The sequence below is a fragment of the Parathielavia appendiculata genome (assembly GCF_033297405.1).
Source record: "Parathielavia appendiculata strain CBS 731.68 unplaced genomic scaffold N657scaffold_1, whole genome shotgun sequence".
Taxonomy (NCBI): Eukaryota; Fungi; Ascomycota; class Sordariomycetes; order Sordariales; family Chaetomiaceae; genus Parathielavia; species Parathielavia appendiculata.
In genome coordinates, this window is record NW_026944220.1 from 980,784 (window position 1) to 1,000,752 (window position 19,969).

A 19,969-nucleotide genomic window follows, 5' to 3' on the forward strand; every position below is an offset into this window, starting at 1 on the left:
AGTGAAAGGAAAGCGAGACAAAAACGCCTGTGTCGTACCAGCCCTGGACAGAACAGCCTTCAAAGCAGTATAAGAACTCCCGTTGATCTTCTCTTAGAGCCGAGGTAAATCCACGCCAACGCCGCCGAATCGATGATGCAAAGAAAGGCCGATCGTTGCTAGCGCAACGTCGTTGATATGCCGAGTGAACGTGTCGTAGCGTGACATTCGCCATTGCTCGTTTGCGTCGTGCGCGGGTTTGGAGATGTCGTGAAGTGCGTGTCGTCGAGACTATCTTCCGCCGTATCCAGTCTCCCCAGCGCCATAAATGTCAAAGGTCCATCCTGTTAAGTGTCCTCTCCAAGATGTGCTGTTGGCGCCGTAATGACCGTTATATACCACCAAAAAATGACGCCATGACTGTTCTGAGTACGTAGATCAGGGAAAAGAAGGGGTATGAGGAATGGTTAAGAATGAAAAAGGTAAGAGAAGAGCGTCGTTCTGTTGATCAAGGCAAGACACGGCATCACCAGCTGAACTACCGAATGTCGAGTTGGAACGGCTTGAAACGGCCGCCGATCGTTGCGCATCGGGGGCACTTCCTGCGCGCGCCTTGCTCGCTCATCAGAACGTCAACACAGGCCTGGCAGAGACCACAGATGCACTCGGTACAGGCGTACGACTCCCTCAGCAGCGAGATGCCCTGACAGGCGGCGCAGTATATCTGCGTGTTCTGAGACGAGTAGCTCGGGGACGAGTCGGACAAACCCCGCGAATCGATATGGAACGTGTCTCCGCTTTCGCCGCTCTCGACCGACGGAAACGGTTCAGGGGCTTCAGGGTTGTATGACGGAGGGGTGAGAGCACGTTGGAGGGGGGATTGTTGGTAGCTTGTAAAAGCGTTCTGGGCAAAAGGCGGCAGGGACGACCTCTGGATGGATACCGGAGATTGCGGCATCTGGCCTGTCAGGCGCGGGTCGAGCATTGAAGGGAACTTGAAACTCACTGGAGTTCTGTCCTCATCTATGTCTTCCGTTGCCGAGGCCGCCGCATCGATCAGATCCTCCCACCGCTTACCATAGTCTCCGGACGGCTCGGCCGAGAGAGCTTTCCTATCATGGCTTCCGGGCCTGAGAAAGTCCGGGGTACCGTCGTTCTGTATCCGACGCAGCCAGTCCGACCCAGGTCCCTTGGATTTCCTCCTGTGGTGCGCCCGTTTCGATATTGATTGCTTCCGCGGTCGAATGGGACCTAGCGATCTGTGAAGTGGCGGGAGCGTTGAAGACCGGCCGGGAGGCGAATGGGACATGATGGACGGCAGCAAGTCGCGCGGTCTGCCCGGTTCGAGACTCGGCAGCGGCGCACTTGTAATATCGGCGCTCATCAGCTGTATTGGTGGCAGCTCAATGGATGACCTAGGTCTTCTCGCCCCTTCCGTGTCGGAGTGCCAGTCCTGTGCGCCCCAAAGTCAGCCATCGTGCACGATAGGGAAGGTATCCGGAGAGAGCAGCCACTCACTATTTCGGATTCCCACCCCGCATCGCTTTTGTTGTTGTGCAGCTGGGCGAGTGCAGCGGCCGCGGGGAACATGGCCCCCCCTGAGTACTCTTCATATCTTCGTGGAGTACCCGCACCATTGGATTCATCTCGCCGAAAACCATGGGAAGCCCCTTTGGTCTGGTGTGCATGTGGGGGGACCGAAGTGGGTTGGGGTTGAGGCCGCTCACTGGGGGAAGTGTTGATCATGAGCAGGAAGCTCTCCTCGGTCGCAGGCAGCTTGGCAATGTAGTGCTCGGGGTGAGCCCGGCGAATATGCTCCTGCATAGAACGATACCGCTTCTCCTAAAGTTTGTGCCGCGTCAATCTTGTGCATCTCGAGGCATTGCAACAGTCCGGCTGAAAGGGGTTCGGGTGGCGACATGGGAGCAGCGCCTGGCCCGGGAACAACTCACCCCAATACAGCGCTTGCGACAACTGGAGCCATCTTGGTTCCGCAGGGGGCAGATAACCTCATTGTTGGCATCCGTGATTGAAAACGAAGACGTGAGGGACGACCTCGGCGGCATCTTGGGCGTCCTTGACGATATTGTAGCCCCACCAAGCGAGAGTGACGACGGTTGTCGAGGGGTGCTGGCGGGGAGGACGTAGGTGGTAGCTGTTGTATCCGATAAGATAGCGGCGTGGTGGGATCGAAGCGACTCTCAATTGACGTGTAAGTGGCCTGCGATGCGGAAGACTCTCACATTTGATGTTTGTTGTCTCGAAGCTGGGAAAATGTGTGGTTAGGGGATAGCAGTCAAGAGAAAAGAGCTCCAAGCTCCTCTGACAGGTGTAACAGGCGGTGTTTCGGAGGATGAGGGAGGGCAGGTGGTGGCAATGACCTGCGGGCGAGAACAGGACAATGGACGGAGCAGCTCGAATGGGAGAGCGGGGAGGGAGCGGGGCCAGCAACAAGCATGCTCCCAGGCTCGAAGCTGGTGACCCGGGCCCAGCTACCTTGTCTTCGGAGGCACCGATAAAACCCTTCACCGGAAGGTACCACCTAAGGTAGGTAGCTCTGCTTTGCAACTCACTGTCTTTCTGCCGCGATGATTTTAAGTCTTGCGTTCAACACACGAGAGCTCACCTTTTTAATAAGGAATTCAAAGCCAAAAGACGGCAGTTACAGTCTGTTCTTGGATCCCAGGAATGAAACGAATGAGACCGCACCTCCATTGGCAGTGAGCCAAAGTATCGACTAACGAAGACAGTCAGAATTTATTCTCAACCCACTGTGCAAGGGCAGCACTGCCTCCGATGGAAACATTGAGTGATGGCATGCAACTGCCCTTTTTTGAGAATAGACAGACCGAGCTCGACAGGCGTCATAGGATCAGTATCGTCATGGAAGAGCGGGACGATTACCGCTTATTAGGCAGGTACGTGGGGGAGCTTCGAAGAGCAAGCTGCTATCCGTATTGTGTAGCTTGTCCCGAAACTCGACATGAACTCGACCGAGATTTCATGATGATGAAGACGATGCCTCTTGAGCCCTTTCGAAGGTGATTAGCCGGTTCGATCCTTGATTGACTGCAGCAAACAACCAACAATCGGGGCAGGCTGACCCGAGCTGTCTCTCATCCCGCCCTGTCCTGTTGACAGCCGGAAGCGGTCCTGGTCGTTATCGGAAGCCTGTCGTTTCAACACATCTATGTATCTGAACACGTGGATATAGGACTTTGATTCGTTTGACCATGGACATTCTGATTGCTCTGTCCAGCATTAGCTCGCAGGCAATTGGCTTTACTCGAGCGACGGGACTTTGCGAGTGATACGGCTGGCGCTCTACGGAGTGCCCGACTCGGTCGAGGAAGCCGGATTCCTAGCATGCAACCCGGGGACACGGAGAGGTGGGGGGCGCCAATGCCCCGTCCAGAAGGGGATGTCAAAGCCCGCTGTGATTGGAAGGACCCTGGTCGCCCAGGCTTTGCTTGGAGCTCTCCCAATGTAGCTGCAAGCTCCCGTCGTGCCAGGGAAAGCTTGGTCGAAATCTAAGGTCATAAGGTCGGTCTTGAGGTACAAAAGCTAGCTATAAAACCTTAGGCATATCATAACGGTAGGCAGAAATTTGCATGCACTCTTCAACTTCCAATTTTGGCTTCGCTCTTCCCCGAGGCAGACCCTCCCCGGATGGCCGCCATGGCCTGCTGCGGAGCAAGTGGGCTGCTGTGGGGCGGTGCTTATCGCTTGACAGCCCTGCGGACCCAGGACGCTTCACGTTTACCCTTCACTTTTACCCTTCACATGTAGGCCCACCGTCCGTTGAAAGCTCGTGCTGCCAGCCTGAAGGGTGGACCAGATGTTCGGAACGATTATGAGTCCTCTGAATGCATTCATGTAGGTATTCCACAAGACTTGATCTCGAGTAAGAATCAGCCATACAAGCCCGGCTCCTCGGCGTCTGCTTGGAGCTCACTTGGATGCTGATCGAGGACCAGTAACCTCTTCCAGGTTTCCGAAGGTTACTGGAATCATCGCATTTGCCAAACATTGTTAGGTATCCAACCTGCAAAGGTTGGATAGAGGCTTGGGCCCTCGGTGTCGGGACCAAGGGGGCACTGGTTCTCACCTTGGCCCCAAGGTACGGTCCGTACTTTGGCTCAGGGTATCAACTTCATCATTCGTCGGTAGGTATGTGATTGTACCTCTCCAATTCACGCAGCAGCCTATCCACATCAACAGCACGCAAATCATAGAGATATTGATTCATAGCAATCATCCACCCACCGGATCCAACCGTCCTCAGATCATGATTATGACACATTAACGCACAGATGGGAAGTCCAAACCAGATTATCCAATAACTCGGCCCGGCATCTTTATCTCAGCTGGCGGAGGATTTCGGTCAAGAAGTCCTCGAAGCTCAGCGTAATGTAGCCGTCGCGGTCGTCGTCGTACCGCTTGAAGACGTCGGTCATGCGCTTGAGGCTGATGCAAGCTTGGACGAAGAGGTCGAAGCTCATGACGCCCTCGTTGCGCTTGTCGTAGGTGCGGAAAAGGGTCTCGACGAAGCGGTCGCTGAGGCGGTAGCGGAAGGCGACGAGGGCGTTGCTGAATTCGTCCAGGCTGATATTGCCGGAGCGGTCCGTGTCGAAGCGGTCAAACAGCGACCGCCACGAGGCCAGGAACGACCACAGCCCGCAGAACTCCTCGAAGCCGATGGTGCCGCTGCGGTCGCTGTCGAACATGCGTATCATCATGCGCACCGTTTGCGGGTCAAAGGCCGTCCAATCGCCGTTGACGAGCGCCGCCGAAAGCTCCCTCTCCGAGAGCTGGCCGGTGCCTGTAGAGATCAAACGTGTAAGCGGTATTCAACAGGTGGGAGACACATCCCAGAGAGCCCACCATCTTTGTCGACGGCCCTAAAGAGCGGGAGCAGAGTCGGGTCGGCGGAGCTATCGCGCGGCGCAGGGCTCGGTGGCGGTTGCGATCTGGCCGGCGGGAGGCTGTGGTGGGTTGGCCGGGCGCCCACGGCAGTCGGGGGTGGACTCATGCCGAACCGGTCTGGCGGCAGGGCAGTGTTTCTAGGTGACAGCCGTGCTTGCGGGTGGGTACCGTATGGGTCGCCGGAGCCCCTGTGCTCGACGGGACGCGGCGGGGGAGGTTTGGATTCGTATCGTGAAGACGGCGGTGGTTGAGTTGAGAGTGGTGACTTAAGGTTCCCTTTCTGAGGAGGGGTAAGAGGATGGGCAAGATTAGCTACCAGAACCAGCGGCGGCCGCGATCTTGACGGAGAGGTTGAATCTCACTTGCTCCGGCTCTGCGAACCTAAGCGCAGCGTTAGCAAGGGCACGCTGGTCACGGTTGTAGTAGGCTGGCAAAACGTGTTGGCCGATGGCCGGGCTATGCCCGTGCCGGTGAAATCGGGTTTGCGACTTGCGCCGGTCTGCGCGAGCACTCACCTGGGCAACTCATCGGGGTTGTACGGCCTATTGTACGCCATGTTTTCTGTTGTGCGGGTGTGTGTGTGCGTGTTGGCTGGTTGCTGGTTGCGACTGAGCAGGAGATCGTCGCCAGTTGTCCTCCTGAATGTGTCAGGTTTGGGGTTGGGTCCTGCAGGGTCGAGGCTCTCTGCAAGGTGGCAGGCAACAGGTGGTAATTGAGCAAAGCTTTTTTGCGGCTCCAGTCCTCATCGACCTGCCGTCTCAGCCGCAGCACCTTGGCAGTGTATTGAGTGGAGAAACAGACTCTGGGATCAAAAGAACCTCTAGGTTTTCTGCATTCTTCCAGTGTTGACGAAGGCGCAGCTTTGTGCTGTGTTTCTGCCCAGAACACCCTTAGAGGGAGGCGGGGGTCTAGAAACAGGCTTACGGCAAGTCTTGCAAATGCGCAACAGACTGTTCACTGGAATATTGTCAAAACTGCACCTTAGGCCAACATCCACTGGACATAAACATTATAAAAAGCTATAACGGAGTGTCTTCGCAACATAATGTACAAAGCTGTTCCGACAACAGGGCTGTTCAGCTAAAAACATACTGTTGGTAAGGCGGTATTATACAGATACAAAGGGTTAGGGTGTAGTTCCTACATTAACTTGATAGTCTTTTGTTGCTCTTCCTTTTTTTTTTCATTTCAATTGAGAAGAAATAGAAACAACTGGGAACTATATATAGGACCTAAAGAAATGAAGAAAGAAGTGTTAACTCAATCAATTACATTAACATCACGGGAAACCACGTGTGAGAGTGAAGAAGGAAGTGGCAGTCTACATGCCCCACTCCTGGTCGCGGGCAGTATAAGATAACCGTGTAAATGACCCCAGATACTCTGTTATCTACAAAACAGAATGTTGTCCTTGGCAAGTCTAGACCTGCTAAAAGAGAACCGTTTCTTGCATTGAATACTGTTGGTCGAACAGGCTGGGAAGGCAGTTTTAGAATGTTTGCAAGAACATCTTGTTTTCAATCTGTTAGGCCCAGGTTCTGCCGGTTCCTGCCACCAATTGTCTGTTCCGGCCAAAACAGTCTTGTAACAGCCTGTTCTCAGAAAACCCCCCCCACAGCCCTCCCGCCGGGAAACTCGGAGGGCGGGGTTCCCGCTGTCGTGGGTGCAGGAATACGCGTGTTACGGCCATGGCAAGCAATAGAACTAAAAATCCCCATCCGGTGACCTCAGCGATAACCATACAGGGAGGGCTACCTAAGATCAGGAAGAATTCCATTACCATGATCTTCCACTGATGAGACAGTCAACAGTTTCTAACACCCCTAACACCTTAGGTAGCTGAAACCATTGAGCGGTTGTCAATGTTCCATGGTGTTGGCTCCCAATTCATCGAGGACACAAAATGTAAGCTACCTATGTAGGTAGGTCCGGAATAGGTGATACCTGATGTATTCTATGATACCACAGCAGCAACGTACCGGTAATGTGGTTACTCATAACACAGGGCATACATGGCGCAGTCTCTTGACAGGGCCCAGTTCTATGTACAACCTAGTCCCGGAGCTTCATGAGATGGTGTCCCGAGTTTCAGTGTGTCTCGTGGCGTGCGCCAGCACGCACCTCGACGTCACAGGGAATGAGAAGCAGTGTTCTTATCCATACCTCTGGGACGTTTGCTCGCTATCGGAAATCTCAGAAGCCATTCTCGATCAGTTTATTGAAAATGGAGATAAAGAAAGAGGAGGGAGAGCGGAAGGAGAGAAGAGATAGGGAAACAATAAAAGAGGAAAGAGAAGGAAGCCTAAGCTGGCTTACCAAAGATGGACGCATTCAGCCTTGCTGCGGACATAAGTACATACCCTAAGACACCCTCGAAGAGGCGATACACGGGCCGAAGCACGCTCCCGTTCCTGTCTCCACCAACCATTCCCACTAACGATGACTTGCAGCGTACCTTATTCAGGCGAGCGTCCTTGACCGCAAGTCTAATCCAAAAATCCCACGTGCTGCTACGGATATGCAAGGAAGCAAAGAGAAGACGACTACTTACTCAGCTTATTCATCCATTCATACAACCAAGTCAGTCCTATCCCGCGGCCCCAGTGAGAGAGCGCTTTGTCCCACTCGCTAAGAGCCTAAGGGGAGAACATCAAACTCGACAGTGACTCAAGTCACTCAGCCCTGTAATCAGGAAGAGTATCCGTACTTCCATCCCGCATTTGTCTCAAATACAAACACAGCACATAGTCTGTATCTCTGTTCAGCACCGTCTTGTGGCACCTGAAACTCCCCTGCTCGAGACCATGTCCGTCGACGTCCCTCCTGCTCAAGCTGATGATGAGTTCTGGCTGTTTGGATACGGGTGAGTGTTTGCGTTTCTATGTACTATGTATAGGTACCGAGCCAAAAAGGAGTTCAGGAACTAACCACTGGCCCTGCAGAAGTTTGATCTGGAAACCTCCACCTCACTTTGGTACCGTCCAACCTAATCTCCCAGGGCTGGAACACCCGCGGTTCGGCAAGGCCGAAGCTGACGGGGCCTAAGATAGGCGAATCCCAGGCTGGGTGACAGGCTATGTCCGGAGGTTCTGGCAGGTAAGCCTACCCGGATCCCTTGGGTCGCCTTGCAGCCGTGCCCGTGCCCCCTTTCCCCATGACTTCTTCCCCTGGTTTTTCCCCTTTGACCCTTCCCACCAAAGTCCCGAGTCCCATAACCCGGGGCTTCCCATCAGCCCATCTCACGCACCCTTTCCCGGGTCTTCGCATACTAATCGTTATATAGGCAAGGTATTCCAGCCTCATCCATTGCTCTTCCACCGTAACACATCAAGACAGACTGGATATTGCCGTGCTGTTGCCATGGCCGTCGTTTTCGACTCTCGATACTGTCCCCGACGTCAACCTAATCTCAATCACTCTCATCCCAACCAAGCCCGATGACTGGCTAACGCTATTCCCCGTAACAGCGAAGACCACCGCGGCACTCCCGAAGCCCCAGGGCGCGTCGTCACCCTCATCTCGCGCTCCTACTGGGAGCAGCTGACCGACCACCACGGCTCAGCCCCCAACAAGGTCTGGGGCGTCGCATACCGCATCAAGCCCGATCGCGTTGCCGAGGTGAAAGAGTACCTCGACATCCGCGAGATCAACGGGTACACGATCCACTACACGCCCTTCCACCCGGCCAGGGGCGGCGAGCCCATCCAGACGCTCGTCTACATCGGCACGCCCGACAACGAGCAGTTTGTCGGGCCGCAGGACCCGCAGGCGCTCGCCGAGCACATCTACCGCAGCGCCGGGCCGAGCGGCCTCAACCGGGACTACCTGTGGGGCCTGGAGGCGGCCCTGGACGAGCTCAGCCCGGAGAGCGGCGATGAGCACGTCACGGACCTGTCGAACCGAGTGCGGGCGATCGCAGCGCGTGACGAGAAGGAAAAGGAGAGGGAGCAAATCGGCCTCCAGGCCGCCACCGTTGGTCCGGAACAGGTGCTACGCCGGGAGCAGCAGCATCATGAACAGACTCACGACTTCAGAAGAGGCAGCAGCATAGACGAGCAGGAAGAGACAGAGAAGACTTCGCGATGAAATGGGGAGAGCATTTCGACGCGAAAAGAAAACAACATCATCAACAAACAACAGCTACGGGTTCCCCTCCCCGTTTTTCCCTCTTCTCCCCTTTTGCTTGAGTCGGCTATCAGTTAGCCTCCGGTCCGTCGAGTTTGCTGCTTCCCATCCTGACAAGCCTTCATTCCCCTTTTTCAGTGGATAGCATCAATCATCGCAGCCAACGCCCATTCCTTCCCAGAACGTAAGACACGAGGGAACCGCCTGCCTCTGTATCCACAAGCGTGGGACTCGGCGGGAATCTCAACTTTTGCCCACTCCAGTCCTGCGACTCGACCCCCTTTTCTCCCAGACCACTCACTCCACCGGCAAATCAACGAAAGCAGAATGATTTTAAAAAATGAACTCAAAACCGCTGCAACCGGGAAGCCAGGTAGTTCATTGCAGAAAGAGCTTGGAAGAAGAAGCAGGAAAGGAATAGATATGGAATAGGCCCAGGTCCTTCGTTTCCGACAGAAACAAAAGTAAGCGGCAAAACAAGCACCTGGTTCAGAACAGAACAGAACAAAAATCAAGAGCGCGGGCAGGGCGGGCAGCTGGGTATCATGAGGTTTCAATCGTCCATGGTCAGCAACAACTCCTTGATCGTACAGCATCCTCGACGCCAAGAAGAGAAAGAAACCTCGGGCAAGCTTCAAGATGGAAAGAAGAAAACAATTCAGGGTATGTGCTGCTTTCACTCCGTCGCTCTCCCATCGTCTTCGTCGTCGTCGATTCGCTATTCTTAGAGACTGTTTTGTTCTTTTCGTTTGGCGCTCCTTCCGGCGTGCGTAGCCGGCGCCAGAGCTTCGTTGTCGTCGTTCGGAGGCGGCCCTGACCTAGTACCCGCCCGGCCCAGGCCCTTGATTCGGCGGCTGAGGGGGTGGTCCTTGCTGGGTTGGGTCGGGGTATCCGTAGGGATGCGCCGCCCAAGCTGGGTCTCACGGTTAGAACCCTTTCGTATGCATGCTTCTTCTTCTCAACCTTTCTTCCATACCTTGCGGAGGGACGGCGTATGCGGCCGGTGCAGCCTGAGCGTACACGCGCCCATACGGCTGGTGGTAGAGGTTCGGCGGCAGTCCGTATGGCTGCTGGGTGCCGTACGCGATGCCGGGCATGGGGGCGCCGGCCACCGGCATGGCGGCGGCGAACCCCCCTCGGCCGTAGCCTGGGACGGCTGCTCCTCGCCCGCCGCCGCCGCCGCCTTTGGGACCAGTGTCCGAGGCTTTGTCAACCCGAATCTGCCGTCCGTCGAACCTTGTCGGGAGTTTTGGTCAATACCGGATCCTGAGCAGGCTAGCAAGGGCTAGTGTTGGACTCTCGACTCACTGCACGTTGTTCATGGCGGAGATGGCTTTCTGAGCGTCCTCCTCGTTGGTGTATCGCACAAACCCGAAGCCCCTGCTACGGCCCGTGTCGCGGTCCTTGACGACGACCTGACGAGATGTTAGCCTTGTTGTTTCCTAGCTCATCCTCGGCATTCATGAATAACCCATCGGCTTGAGCTCCCGATACGGGAGCGGACAAGCAAGGAAGAACGAAGCTGCACCATAGGGGACGGGCGGCGTGACATACTGCTTCTTCCACCATCCCAAACTCCTCAAACTTCTGTCTTAGTGTCGCCTCGTCGGTATGCCATGCCAGGCCGCTGAGTCCAGTTAGCGAGGGGCTGCCCCCTTGGTAGTTTAAGCCGCGACGTGGAATTCGAACAGTCTTACCCAATGAACAACTTGGACATCTTACTGTTTCTGCTTTCTCCTTATCGTGGTTCCTTGGTGTTCTCTTCGGAGGCGCCGGCGTTCTGGAATCCCACGAGTTGGAAGAAATGGAGTTTGTTGTGGAACTTGTATGCGCTTGCTGCAGGTGCCAGGAGTTCTCTGGGGCGTATGATACAAGGTGGCCAAGGAGGCCAGGAAGGGAAAGAAAGGCGGGGGGACAGCACCGTTCTCCGGCGCTTAGCAAGACGAAGGAGGGAACGAGAACGGGTACTGCCGTGGGATCGGCTCCTCTCACCCGGCAAACGATCGGAGATGTCGTCAGACAAGTGGCTCGTCGACTTCAGCCGGAACGGAGGCACGCTCTCAAATTTAGTCGTAGCCCTTCGGTTTTCTCTAAGCGAGACTGGCGTGTGTGTGTACGGTACAGGGGCAGACGGACAGTGGCCACGAGCGGTGGAGTGTTAACGAAGCTGCGTTATGTGCTATGTGTCAAGGATTCTTCTGTCTCCCCCCTATCAAGCTGGTTGGTTGGTGGAAGAGAGCTCGGTCTGGGGAGGACCAGAGGCGCCAGTATTGATGCTACCCATCTTATATACCAGCGGGGGAATTCTGGGAATGGACCAAAATAGCTCCATATGGACCCCCTGACTTAACCCATGACAGAGTACCGGATTCCCTGTACCTGTCCGATGCTTAGTAGCTCCTTGACATGCTTGCTGTTGCCCTGGTCAAGGCCTCAACAAGCATGATATGTTGTTGGCTTGGTTTGGCCCAAACATGCATCAAACGTACCTCCAAACCACCGCCTCAGAGTGCTTTCTGCCCAGGGGTGTTGCATGTGGGGCGACGTCTACACCTTGGCGTAGAATGACTCTAGAAAGTTTCGAGAACGGTCGCCCCGTTCGCCCTGACAGGCCACGACGCAAATGTGGGAATAGGCCGGCGACTAGGCTCGGGGCTCTCACTAGTTAACGCCTCTCCGGCTTGCCTACCTTAGTACCAAACCTTCCGTAGGAGTGATCCTACACTCCAGCTAGCGAGGCTCCCGGCCTGCCCTCCTGGCAATTTGCAGCTTGCATGGCGTCCAGGCCTGTCTGGCGAGCTAAGACGCCGGCTGCCACACTCGCTAGGCTTTGCTGCGGCTTCAGCAAAGCTCGAAACACCCTTGCCCAAATTTTTAAGAAACACTATTTGAGAAAGCGTGAGCTTCTCGGACTGGCCGATCCAGGTTCTCAGCAGATGGTGCTCGCGCACAACCTGGGACTCAGAGACGCTGACACGCTCAAGGCATTGTGACGATTTTGCCGGCATTGGCAAAATTGCACCTTTAATTATGCAGCACCATCCATCTCAAGATCATAGCTTGCTGAAGGGGCCGGAGCCTCATGCCCAAGCCGTACACAGTACAACCCTGATATGCTGATCCGGACCAAGGTCTGGGGTATCTGGGGGGCAGCCCTGTCAACCGCTATCGGTACACTCCAGATACCCTAGCTCAAATGGACAGCAACCAGGGGCTTGATTCCGAGCGCCGACAAAGAGTAAGCTCAAACGTCTCAATGGTTCAACAAGCTTCTCCACAGATATGGAAGCCCACCAATGGCGTCCTGTTCACCTCAGCAGTCAGCACCGCTGCTTCAAGTTTGACGTCTCGCTGTGGAATCAAGATGAAGACGCGTCCTTTTGTGCATGGGCATGCAGGATGCCATTAGCAGAACCGAAAGATCGACTCCATAAAAACTGGCCGCAGGAGAAAAGTGGAGCACTGGCTTGAAACGTGTTGTGATTCCAGGATGCGAAACCTAAGCATCTTTTGATCAGACGGCAGGGCAAGGCGGGAGATGAAACTCTTTACCAAGCATCAGTCATTTTGTTGGCTGCTTATGGTCTGCCCACGTTAGGGGGCTGCGGTTGTCGTGACTTCGCTGCTTGGTCGAGGGAATCCAGGTGGTCCCTCGGTACGACGTCGCATGCGGGTGATCCGAGGACTAAGTTGAGCTTGACGGCCGATCTCACTCAGTTCAGACGTAACCGACGATGGATGGGATGATGGCTAACTGCTGGCGGAGGAACCACCCACTTAAGCTGCGGTCCTGTCTATGCCACCCGCAGCCCAGTAACGCTTATGCCCAAGTGACGAGCATACCGGTAGTCTCTCGCGTCCCCATGCACCATACTGCAGATTGAACGGTTGACGATGTACGGATAATGAGAAGCCGGATCATCCATTCGGCCGGCGCGTGTGTTCAGGCGGACGACTTGTGAGAGGCCTACGTGGATCAGGCCCTGGACCTGGTGCTGAACGAGTGTGTGGTTTTGGCAACGAGACCACTGACACACACTCTGTGCTTGGCAACCCTCCAGAGGTTCAACGCTCCAGGAGTCTAAGCCTTACGCGGTAAGGCGCCCGTTGAATCCAAGAGGCGATGTGGGCCCAAAGAAGTTTCATACTGCTGTTGACATGGATGGCTCTTCCCGTCAATCGCCGTGTGTGTGTGTGTCCATAACTGAGCGGCCTCTACCAAAGCCGAGGCGGGGAACAGGTGCTGCCATAGGTCTTGGATCTGAACTTTGTTGAGGGTTCCGACAGAACCTCAATCGGCGGATCTTCTCCGAAGTGCATCAACAGTTACGCCCCAGGAAATTGCCCGTCTCTCTCATAGAGGGCTCGCAACTTTATCCTCAAAAGCCCAACAGTCCAACCACATGGGTTGATGATGGGCCGGAGACGTCCCGATGTGGATTATGCGGGCCGGAGATGACGGCAGGTCGCCGAAAAGGGCAAGGGGTGTTACCGTCCAACAGTGGCCATCTCGGTGGTGCATCCCAGTGGCTGTTTCCGCTTGTGCATCTGAGTCCTGACATGCAGCCGACGGCTGCATGGTTTATCTGGAGAAAGCGCACGGTCTTTGGCTTTGAGGATCTCGTCCGTTCTCGGCAGCCGACACCGGGGGAAACGGCATGGACCAGTACCGTCGTCACCATTGGTTCGGTCTGAGGTTGAGTCCCATCCGGCCCGCGACGCTGTGAACGCAAAGGCATTGGAAAAGCCAAGTGAGGCGTCGTCATGCCGAGGCAGGGAAACACTCAAACCAGCACGTCCTCGGGGCCGAGATTCCGTCTAAGGGTAGGGGGTGGTGCAAACAAGCAGCAACTGTTGTCTGAGTGTGTAAGTTTCTAGCCTGAACCTCGGGATGGACTATAGGCTGACTTGAAAACTGGGATATGTTCCCACACAGGAAACAACTCACAGCAACGTTGGCCGTGTTGCCATATTTAGCAAGCGCTGCAAGCGTTTTTCCGCTGCCGCAGACAGTGGTGCTGAACCGGGCCGAAATAACAGGGTTCGCCTACGGACCTTGCCAAGACGCGCCGGCTTCAACCCATAAATGCGAATTCCCGGCCAAAATCCGGACGGGTTGACATGACAGCGGTACCGGTCCCGGATCGTCCCAGGGGCGGAGGACGTCGGCTTCGTCAGGTTGTTGGCGAGCTCTAACGTCATGAAATCTGACGACGGATTGGTAATGGAATGTCCCAACTTGGAATCTCGGCGCCTCGAAAGATTCTCCATTGGGAGCAGAACCTGACCCGGGACAGTCTGATATAGGTCTCGTCCCGTCAATCAACTAAGGCTCAGACGCTCCTTCCAGGTTGAAGAAGGCTCGAGAACCGGCTTCCGTCGGATAGGGGGCTACGGCAGGAACGAAGGGGGCCCCAACGAGGTCAATAACTGAGGCGACTTTGAGTGATTAGAGGTGCTGTAAGTGTCACGGTCAGGTAAACACGGACGCACACCCACACTGTCGTGTGGCTTCATGATCCATTGCGAATAACCGAGGGCCGACTTCCACCTCCCCCAAGACAATGGAAGCACTGCAGTCACTCCGTCCACCGATGACATCTCGGCTGCGCCACAGTGTCCGACACAGCCGCGAACAGCCTGAACAGGACAGCCAGACCAAGAACCGCGCGGGGAGCCTGCATACGAGCGGACATTTCGACGAGATCACGAAAGCCTCCCTTGCAGCCCTGGGCAGGGGCCCAACGCCCCGTCCCAAGGAAGAGAATGACGAGTTCATCCAGTCTTGGCTCCAGCAGATGCAGGCTCGCCATTCGCATCTCTCTAGGCCAGATCACGAGAGGAGACAGCTTCGACTGACAGAGCAATCCAGTGCTAGGGACCACGTAGGCAAGCACAGGAAAAGGCCACGGCCCATATTGGAATCATCCCCACCATCTCCAGAGGCGGCGGAGCGAGTCGAAAATCGATTTGAGAAGAGAACTCGTCATAAGACTCGTGACGACAAGTATGACTACAAGCCGCATGCGGACAAGAAGCGAGCCTCGGGTCAGGGGCTTCGGAGTTGTACAACAACAGACGCCAGGAAGGACAGAGCGCTAGCGGTCGAAGGAAAACGCTCGGTGGGTATGTCCAATGTTCAAACCGCCAACACAACGCTAATATCACGGAGCCAGGCACGCCAGGGCGATGCTCAAGCCGCTGCCAGCCATATGCTTCCACGGAGTATGACCGTTGGACCCGTGATGGGAGGAGACGCTGTTGCTAATCTATTACAGCAAGCAAACTGATCCCCAAAGCAAATCGAATCTCGCGGCACCGGAATCTCACACGGAAAAACTCAGAACCCAACGCTTCAAAGCTAAAGCTTAGCAAAAGCCAGAAGGAAGACAAAGAATTGGAGGAATTCTCGGCCTTCTTTTCTCGGAGAATGCCACACGACAAACCGGAGTCTAGGAGCTATGGCGTTGCAGACCGTGCTGGTCAGTTTCACGGATTCCCCCCCGATGCTGATTCGCATCCCCATTCCAGCCGCCATCACGGCCACCGTTCGCCGCACAGTTCGCAACGACGTTACGGAAGCGTTAGCGTCGACGAAGGCGAAGTAGTACCCCAGTACTCAAGCTCCCTGCCCGCCATTCGCGGCCGCGATTCTGGAACAGTGCGCTCTAGGCGCCCGCCTGACAAAGCCAAGAGCGTATCTGCATGGTCTCAACATCATGATGACTGCGGCATGGACAAACTGCAGTCTCACTACTTCAGAGAGGACCCTTCTATCCGACAGAGCATCGCAACATTTGAAAGGGACAGGCTGCAGCTGCGCCGTAAATACGGGCCAAGGTTATCGCGAGAACCCACACGACTCTCCCCTGATAGCGCTCAAGAGGGAACGAGGGGCGCTCGGAAGGATGCTGCAGCGCAGACGGACTTGAGTCCTAAACCAAGGAGCGACAGTTTAGAGCATAGGGAAAGACCAGACGAAGGCTGGGTGACAAGGGACGTGGCCGCGGAGAGCCAGAGGCCTTACAGCACCGGCTTGTCACTCGACGCGTTCACACAAAATGCTCGCCGGCTTTCGACTGGTAGGGAGGTTGAAGGCGAGTTGTTGTCAGTGCCGCAATTTTCCCGGGTTGCAATGCACGTGGAACCGCATCTCGAACCTCGACAACTTTCACGATCCTGTGGATTCGACGACGATTGGGCTGCGGCCGGCGCTAGATCTCAAGAAAGACGCTACACTTTTATCGACCAGCCGACGTACATTTCAGCGCCGACTCGACCGGTCAGTTTCGGTTATGGCAGAGAGAGAGATGAAGGGCCTCTCTTACACCTTTATGCGCGACCAGCGGAGCAGACGGCCACCGCCGATCGATACCTCGGCAGCGAGAGCCAACTCCCCCAATATGATGACGGGAAAAGCATCCCCGGGAACTTCGGCTTTGAGAACCTGGAGGAGTTTATTCGAAGGATAGAAAGCGAAGCCGCCCTGCCCGTGGGACAACCGGAGGACGACGAGGCACTGCCATTGAGTGAATTCGGTCGGCCGAACTGGCGTGAACAGAGGCCGCTTGGGCCGTGTGATGTCGCCAACCTGGATGGGGTAGATGATGCAGCCATTCTCGCTGGCAGATCTCGACCTCAAATGGAGGCTGACTTGTTCCTCCATGATTCTGCCGGCCGTTCAGCTCCATCTTTTTAGAAACCAGGTTTCGTATGTCCCGACTCACTTTCCATTCAAGAGCCATGTACTCTACATCTACAAGAGGTGGACGGACGCGGGGTTGAACTTTGGTAGCAGAGGGAGATGCTCTCATTTACAAGTACTGTTACATACGTTTGATTGACTGAAATGCCGCCGTCTGTGTCAGCATGACATTCCACATGGTGTTCAGGGTGCTTGCTGGTCCTGGGAGCTCTCCTTGTCGGGGCTCTCCTTGTTAAAGTCCTCCCTGACGGCATCAACATCGAAACCGCATTGTTTTGCCTTGACAAGGACCGCCCTAGCCCTTTCAATCGCCCGAGTATTAACATGTTTTCCGTTCAAGATGACGGCTTCTCCACAGAAGCCTTCTCGTCAGCATCCACAACGCGGGCCGCCCACCCTACGTCCTCTCTCGTCGGTGCAAAAGTGCGCTGAACGGGTAGTATGTGGGCGCGGTGAACGCACTCTGTTTTCCGGTGTCAGCAACGTCCTCACCGCCTGAGGGGATAAGGCCTTCTTGAACTCACGCTTCCCGTTGAACCCCAACTGCCTCGCATACAAGACCTCGCGCTGAGCTGCGAGTCCCCAGGCCCACCATTAAAGGCCACCTGCAGGGCGAGTCGCGATGGTGTCGACGGCCGGTAGGGAGGCGATGGCGTTGATGTTGGCTTGGGCTTGCGGGCTGGAGACGGGGTTGATGCGCACCGCAACCTCGCCGACGTTGGGGAAGTTATTGAAACGTTCGGAGAGGTGTTCTTGGAGAGCTGAGCGTGCTTCGGACAGGGTGGTGGCTGAGCGTTTGAAATCGTAGATGAGGCTGTCGACTTGACCTCGCGGGAGCTGGCTAGGGCCGGAAGGTTGGAGGCGGGAATTGTTGGGATTGTCAGTTTATGATTCCTACTTTGAGTGAGTGGAGTGGATAGCGGCACCATATTATTATCCAAGAGCAACGCCCGGCGCAGCGTGGGCAGCACTGGCGCCATTTTTTACAGTGAACAATCATGAGTTGAGTTGGTTTGGGTTTGGTAAGAGCCCGCTGAGGCTAGTTTCTACTTTCGAACAGAACACGGTGGAGAGAGAGCAATCACAGTGATCAATTCAATGTACCTCGTTGTATCACAGCCTGCCTACCCCCATACCTACACCTCGAGATGTAGAAGGACGCATAAAAATGTCTTGAGATGAACCCGAATCCAGCGAGTTAAGCTCCGGCAAGTGGGGCCGACAATGCATCTTGGCAGACCCACAGCCGGGAAGCAGCTGGTGGCTAAACTTGTCAAGTGTCCAGCAGGTTGGGTTACGTATCACAGTTTCACAGTGGCTGCAACATCCGCCGATTTGAGCCGTGGCCAGAGCTGTCTCCAACGCGAGCAACATCACATTATCGCAGAATGGAGCAGCCGCAGCCCGCGCCGGGCTCTTTGAGCTGGCGCTTGAGCTCGCATCCAATTACGCTTCTGATTTTTCTCGGCTTTCGCGTTTGTGAGTGCTGGTGCTTTCTTCCTTTGGCTCATGTGAGGTACAGTACTGACGAGCTTACTCGAACAGCTAGTCTGCTCGTCTACCTCTTCGGCATACTCTTGATCCACAACCTGTAAGGACGCCCTGACGCGAACCCCAAGCCAGACAACACAGTTCATCCTCCACCACGCCGACCACCTTGAAGCGCGGTCCTCATCTTTCTCCGAAGCCCACGCTAACCCATCCACCGCCCCGCAGTGTCATGATTTTCATCATCACCATCCTCCTCCTTGCGGCCGATTTCTACTACCTCAAGAACATTGCCGGCCGCCGGCTGGTCGGCCTGCGCTGGTGGAACGAGGTGGACCCGGCGACGGGCAAGTCGCACTGGGTGTTTGAGAGCAGCGAGCCCGGCACCAAGGTCGTCAACCCCACCGACAGCCGCTTCTTTTGGATCGCCATCTACGCGCAGCCGTGTCTCTGGATCGCCCTTGCGCTCGTGGCTCTGTTGACGTTCAACTTTATTTGGCTGCCGCTTGTTGGTAGGTTCTACCCGCGGTTTGTTTCGGCGGGCGGTGCAAGACATAGAGAGAGAGGTATGGGCAAAGAGGAATGGAGGCTGACTGCGATTGATTTCTCCAGTTATTGCGCTTGTCTTGACGATTACCAACTCCCTTGCCTTTTCGCGATGTGACAAGTTCAGCCAGGCGTCGAATCTGGCGGGGAGAGCCTTCAGCGGCGGCAACCTTGCCGGGAGCATTGCGAGCAATATGGTGGGGAGGTTCTTCTCAAGGTGAAACAATGCCGCAGCCAATGCTCGGGTGGGGTGAGGGCTACAGGCTTTTTTTTGCTCTGACTGGTACCAAGGTGAGGGTCGGCAAGGAGGGAAATGCGACGACTTTGGAGTCCCGAGCGTGATGTATGAAAGCGGACTGTGACAGGAGTGACAAAGGGTATTTTCCTGTATGTTCATGGTTTGATGGGAATCGGCGTTTAGGTGGAAGTTGCTGAGTGTTAACCTGTCCTGGTTTCTGCAGGTTTATTATTGTTACAACTTGGTTCAGATTCAGACAGGCCCAAACAGGCCCAGATGAATGATATGGTTTACAAGGCCAATCGCCGTGGTGTGGTTGTTGGTTGTGTCTGAGGTGTGTTGGGTGTTGAGGTGGTTTTTGTGCTGACCAGCCTTGGTCGGCCAGAACTGGTCAAAGAGGCTGACCCTGGTGAATGTATCGGTATAGTATCCTAAAGTTTGAGGCGAAAACATACTTGGCGAGGTTGTGTCGTTGAATGGGCGAGGGCATGTACTGTTGTTGGTGTTGTGGTTGGCAGCAGGGGCCGATGGATGCCTGATGCAGCGTGCCGCCAACGTGCGGGTTAGATTCCTTCACAGTGGAAGCGACCCAATCCAAAATCTCCCATTGAACGACGATTCGGCATATGGTATCAGGTCGCCATGCCTTTTTCAACCTAAAGTGGGCGAGATTTTCAGGCAGGCGTAGCATTTGATGCGGGCTCTGGCCGCCAACACGGCCAACAAAAAATTTGAGGTGCGTCGCCAGAGCGTGACTTCACGCATACGGGTAATGTCACGAAAAATTGACAGCAGAACGTGTCTGTCTGCCTTATGCTTGTAGGGACGAATGCGGTCAAGAGGGACGTGAAAGGAGTGGTCAAACGCAGTAGACTGGCCGCAACTTTTGCTCTTGAACTTCAACTCACCAAGGTACCCGAGTCACAATCGCAAATTGACAACCCATTTGTTTCCGTTTCGAC

The 19,969-nt window shown here is 55.2% G+C and overlaps 7 protein-coding genes across 7 annotated transcripts; 3 read left to right on the forward strand and 4 right to left on the reverse strand.

Annotated features, from left to right (window-relative positions):
• Positions 1-517: 517 nt before the first annotated feature.
• Positions 518-2,045, reverse strand: N657DRAFT_563141 (uncharacterized protein; the record flags this gene model as incomplete). The annotated part of the gene is made up of 3 exons (XM_062788190.1): positions 518-1,432; positions 1,498-1,821; positions 1,932-2,045. 3 exons carry the CDS (start codon positions 2,043-2,045, stop codon positions 518-520), a joined length of 1,353 nt encoding a protein of 450 aa, XP_062652126.1.
• A 2,292-nt stretch (positions 2,046-4,337) lies between these two features.
• Positions 4,338-5,461, reverse strand: N657DRAFT_629477 (EF-hand; the record flags this gene model as incomplete). Its single annotated transcript, XM_062790888.1, has 4 exons — positions 4,338-4,801; positions 4,864-5,185; positions 5,268-5,286; positions 5,421-5,461. 4 exons carry the CDS (start codon positions 5,459-5,461, stop codon positions 4,338-4,340), a joined length of 846 nt encoding a protein of 281 aa, XP_062652127.1.
• Positions 5,462-7,709: 2,248 nt separating this feature from the next.
• N657DRAFT_652062 (cation transport regulator-like protein) lies at positions 7,710-8,991 on the forward strand (the record flags this gene model as incomplete). Its single annotated transcript, XM_062794257.1, has 5 exons — positions 7,710-7,768; positions 7,848-7,879; positions 7,952-8,001; positions 8,189-8,193; positions 8,373-8,991. The coding sequence occupies 5 exons, from the start codon at positions 7,710-7,712 to the stop codon at positions 8,989-8,991; spliced, it is 765 nt and encodes a 254-aa protein (XP_062652128.1).
• Positions 8,992-9,848: 857 nt separating this feature from the next.
• On the reverse strand, positions 9,849-10,747 carry N657DRAFT_652063 (uncharacterized protein; the record flags this gene model as incomplete). The annotated part of the gene is made up of 5 exons (XM_062794258.1): positions 9,849-9,943; positions 10,007-10,266; positions 10,339-10,445; positions 10,585-10,657; positions 10,728-10,747. 5 exons carry the CDS (start codon positions 10,745-10,747, stop codon positions 9,849-9,851), a joined length of 555 nt encoding a protein of 184 aa, XP_062652129.1.
• A 3,611-nt stretch (positions 10,748-14,358) lies between these two features.
• On the forward strand, positions 14,359-15,638 carry N657DRAFT_667640 (uncharacterized protein; the record flags this gene model as incomplete). The annotated part of the gene is made up of 4 exons (XM_062795414.1): positions 14,359-15,152; positions 15,207-15,255; positions 15,309-15,512; positions 15,562-15,638. The coding sequence occupies exons 1-4, from the start codon at positions 14,595-14,597 to the stop codon at positions 15,636-15,638; spliced, it is 888 nt and encodes a 295-aa protein (XP_062652130.1). The 5' UTR covers positions 14,359-14,594.
• A 1,280-nt stretch (positions 15,639-16,918) lies between these two features.
• On the reverse strand, positions 16,919-17,715 carry N657DRAFT_629481 (uncharacterized protein; the record flags this gene model as incomplete). Its single annotated transcript, XM_062790889.1, has 5 exons — positions 16,919-17,036; position 17,198; positions 17,260-17,307; positions 17,341-17,572; positions 17,662-17,715. 5 exons carry the CDS (start codon positions 17,713-17,715, stop codon positions 16,919-16,921), a joined length of 453 nt encoding a protein of 150 aa, XP_062652131.1.
• A 408-nt stretch (positions 17,716-18,123) lies between these two features.
• On the forward strand, positions 18,124-18,990 carry N657DRAFT_652064 (DUF846-domain-containing protein; the record flags this gene model as incomplete). Its single annotated transcript, XM_062794259.1, has 4 exons — positions 18,124-18,214; positions 18,281-18,326; positions 18,452-18,735; positions 18,836-18,990. 4 exons carry the CDS (start codon positions 18,124-18,126, stop codon positions 18,988-18,990), a joined length of 576 nt encoding a protein of 191 aa, XP_062652132.1.
• Positions 18,991-19,969: the final 979 nt, after the last annotated feature.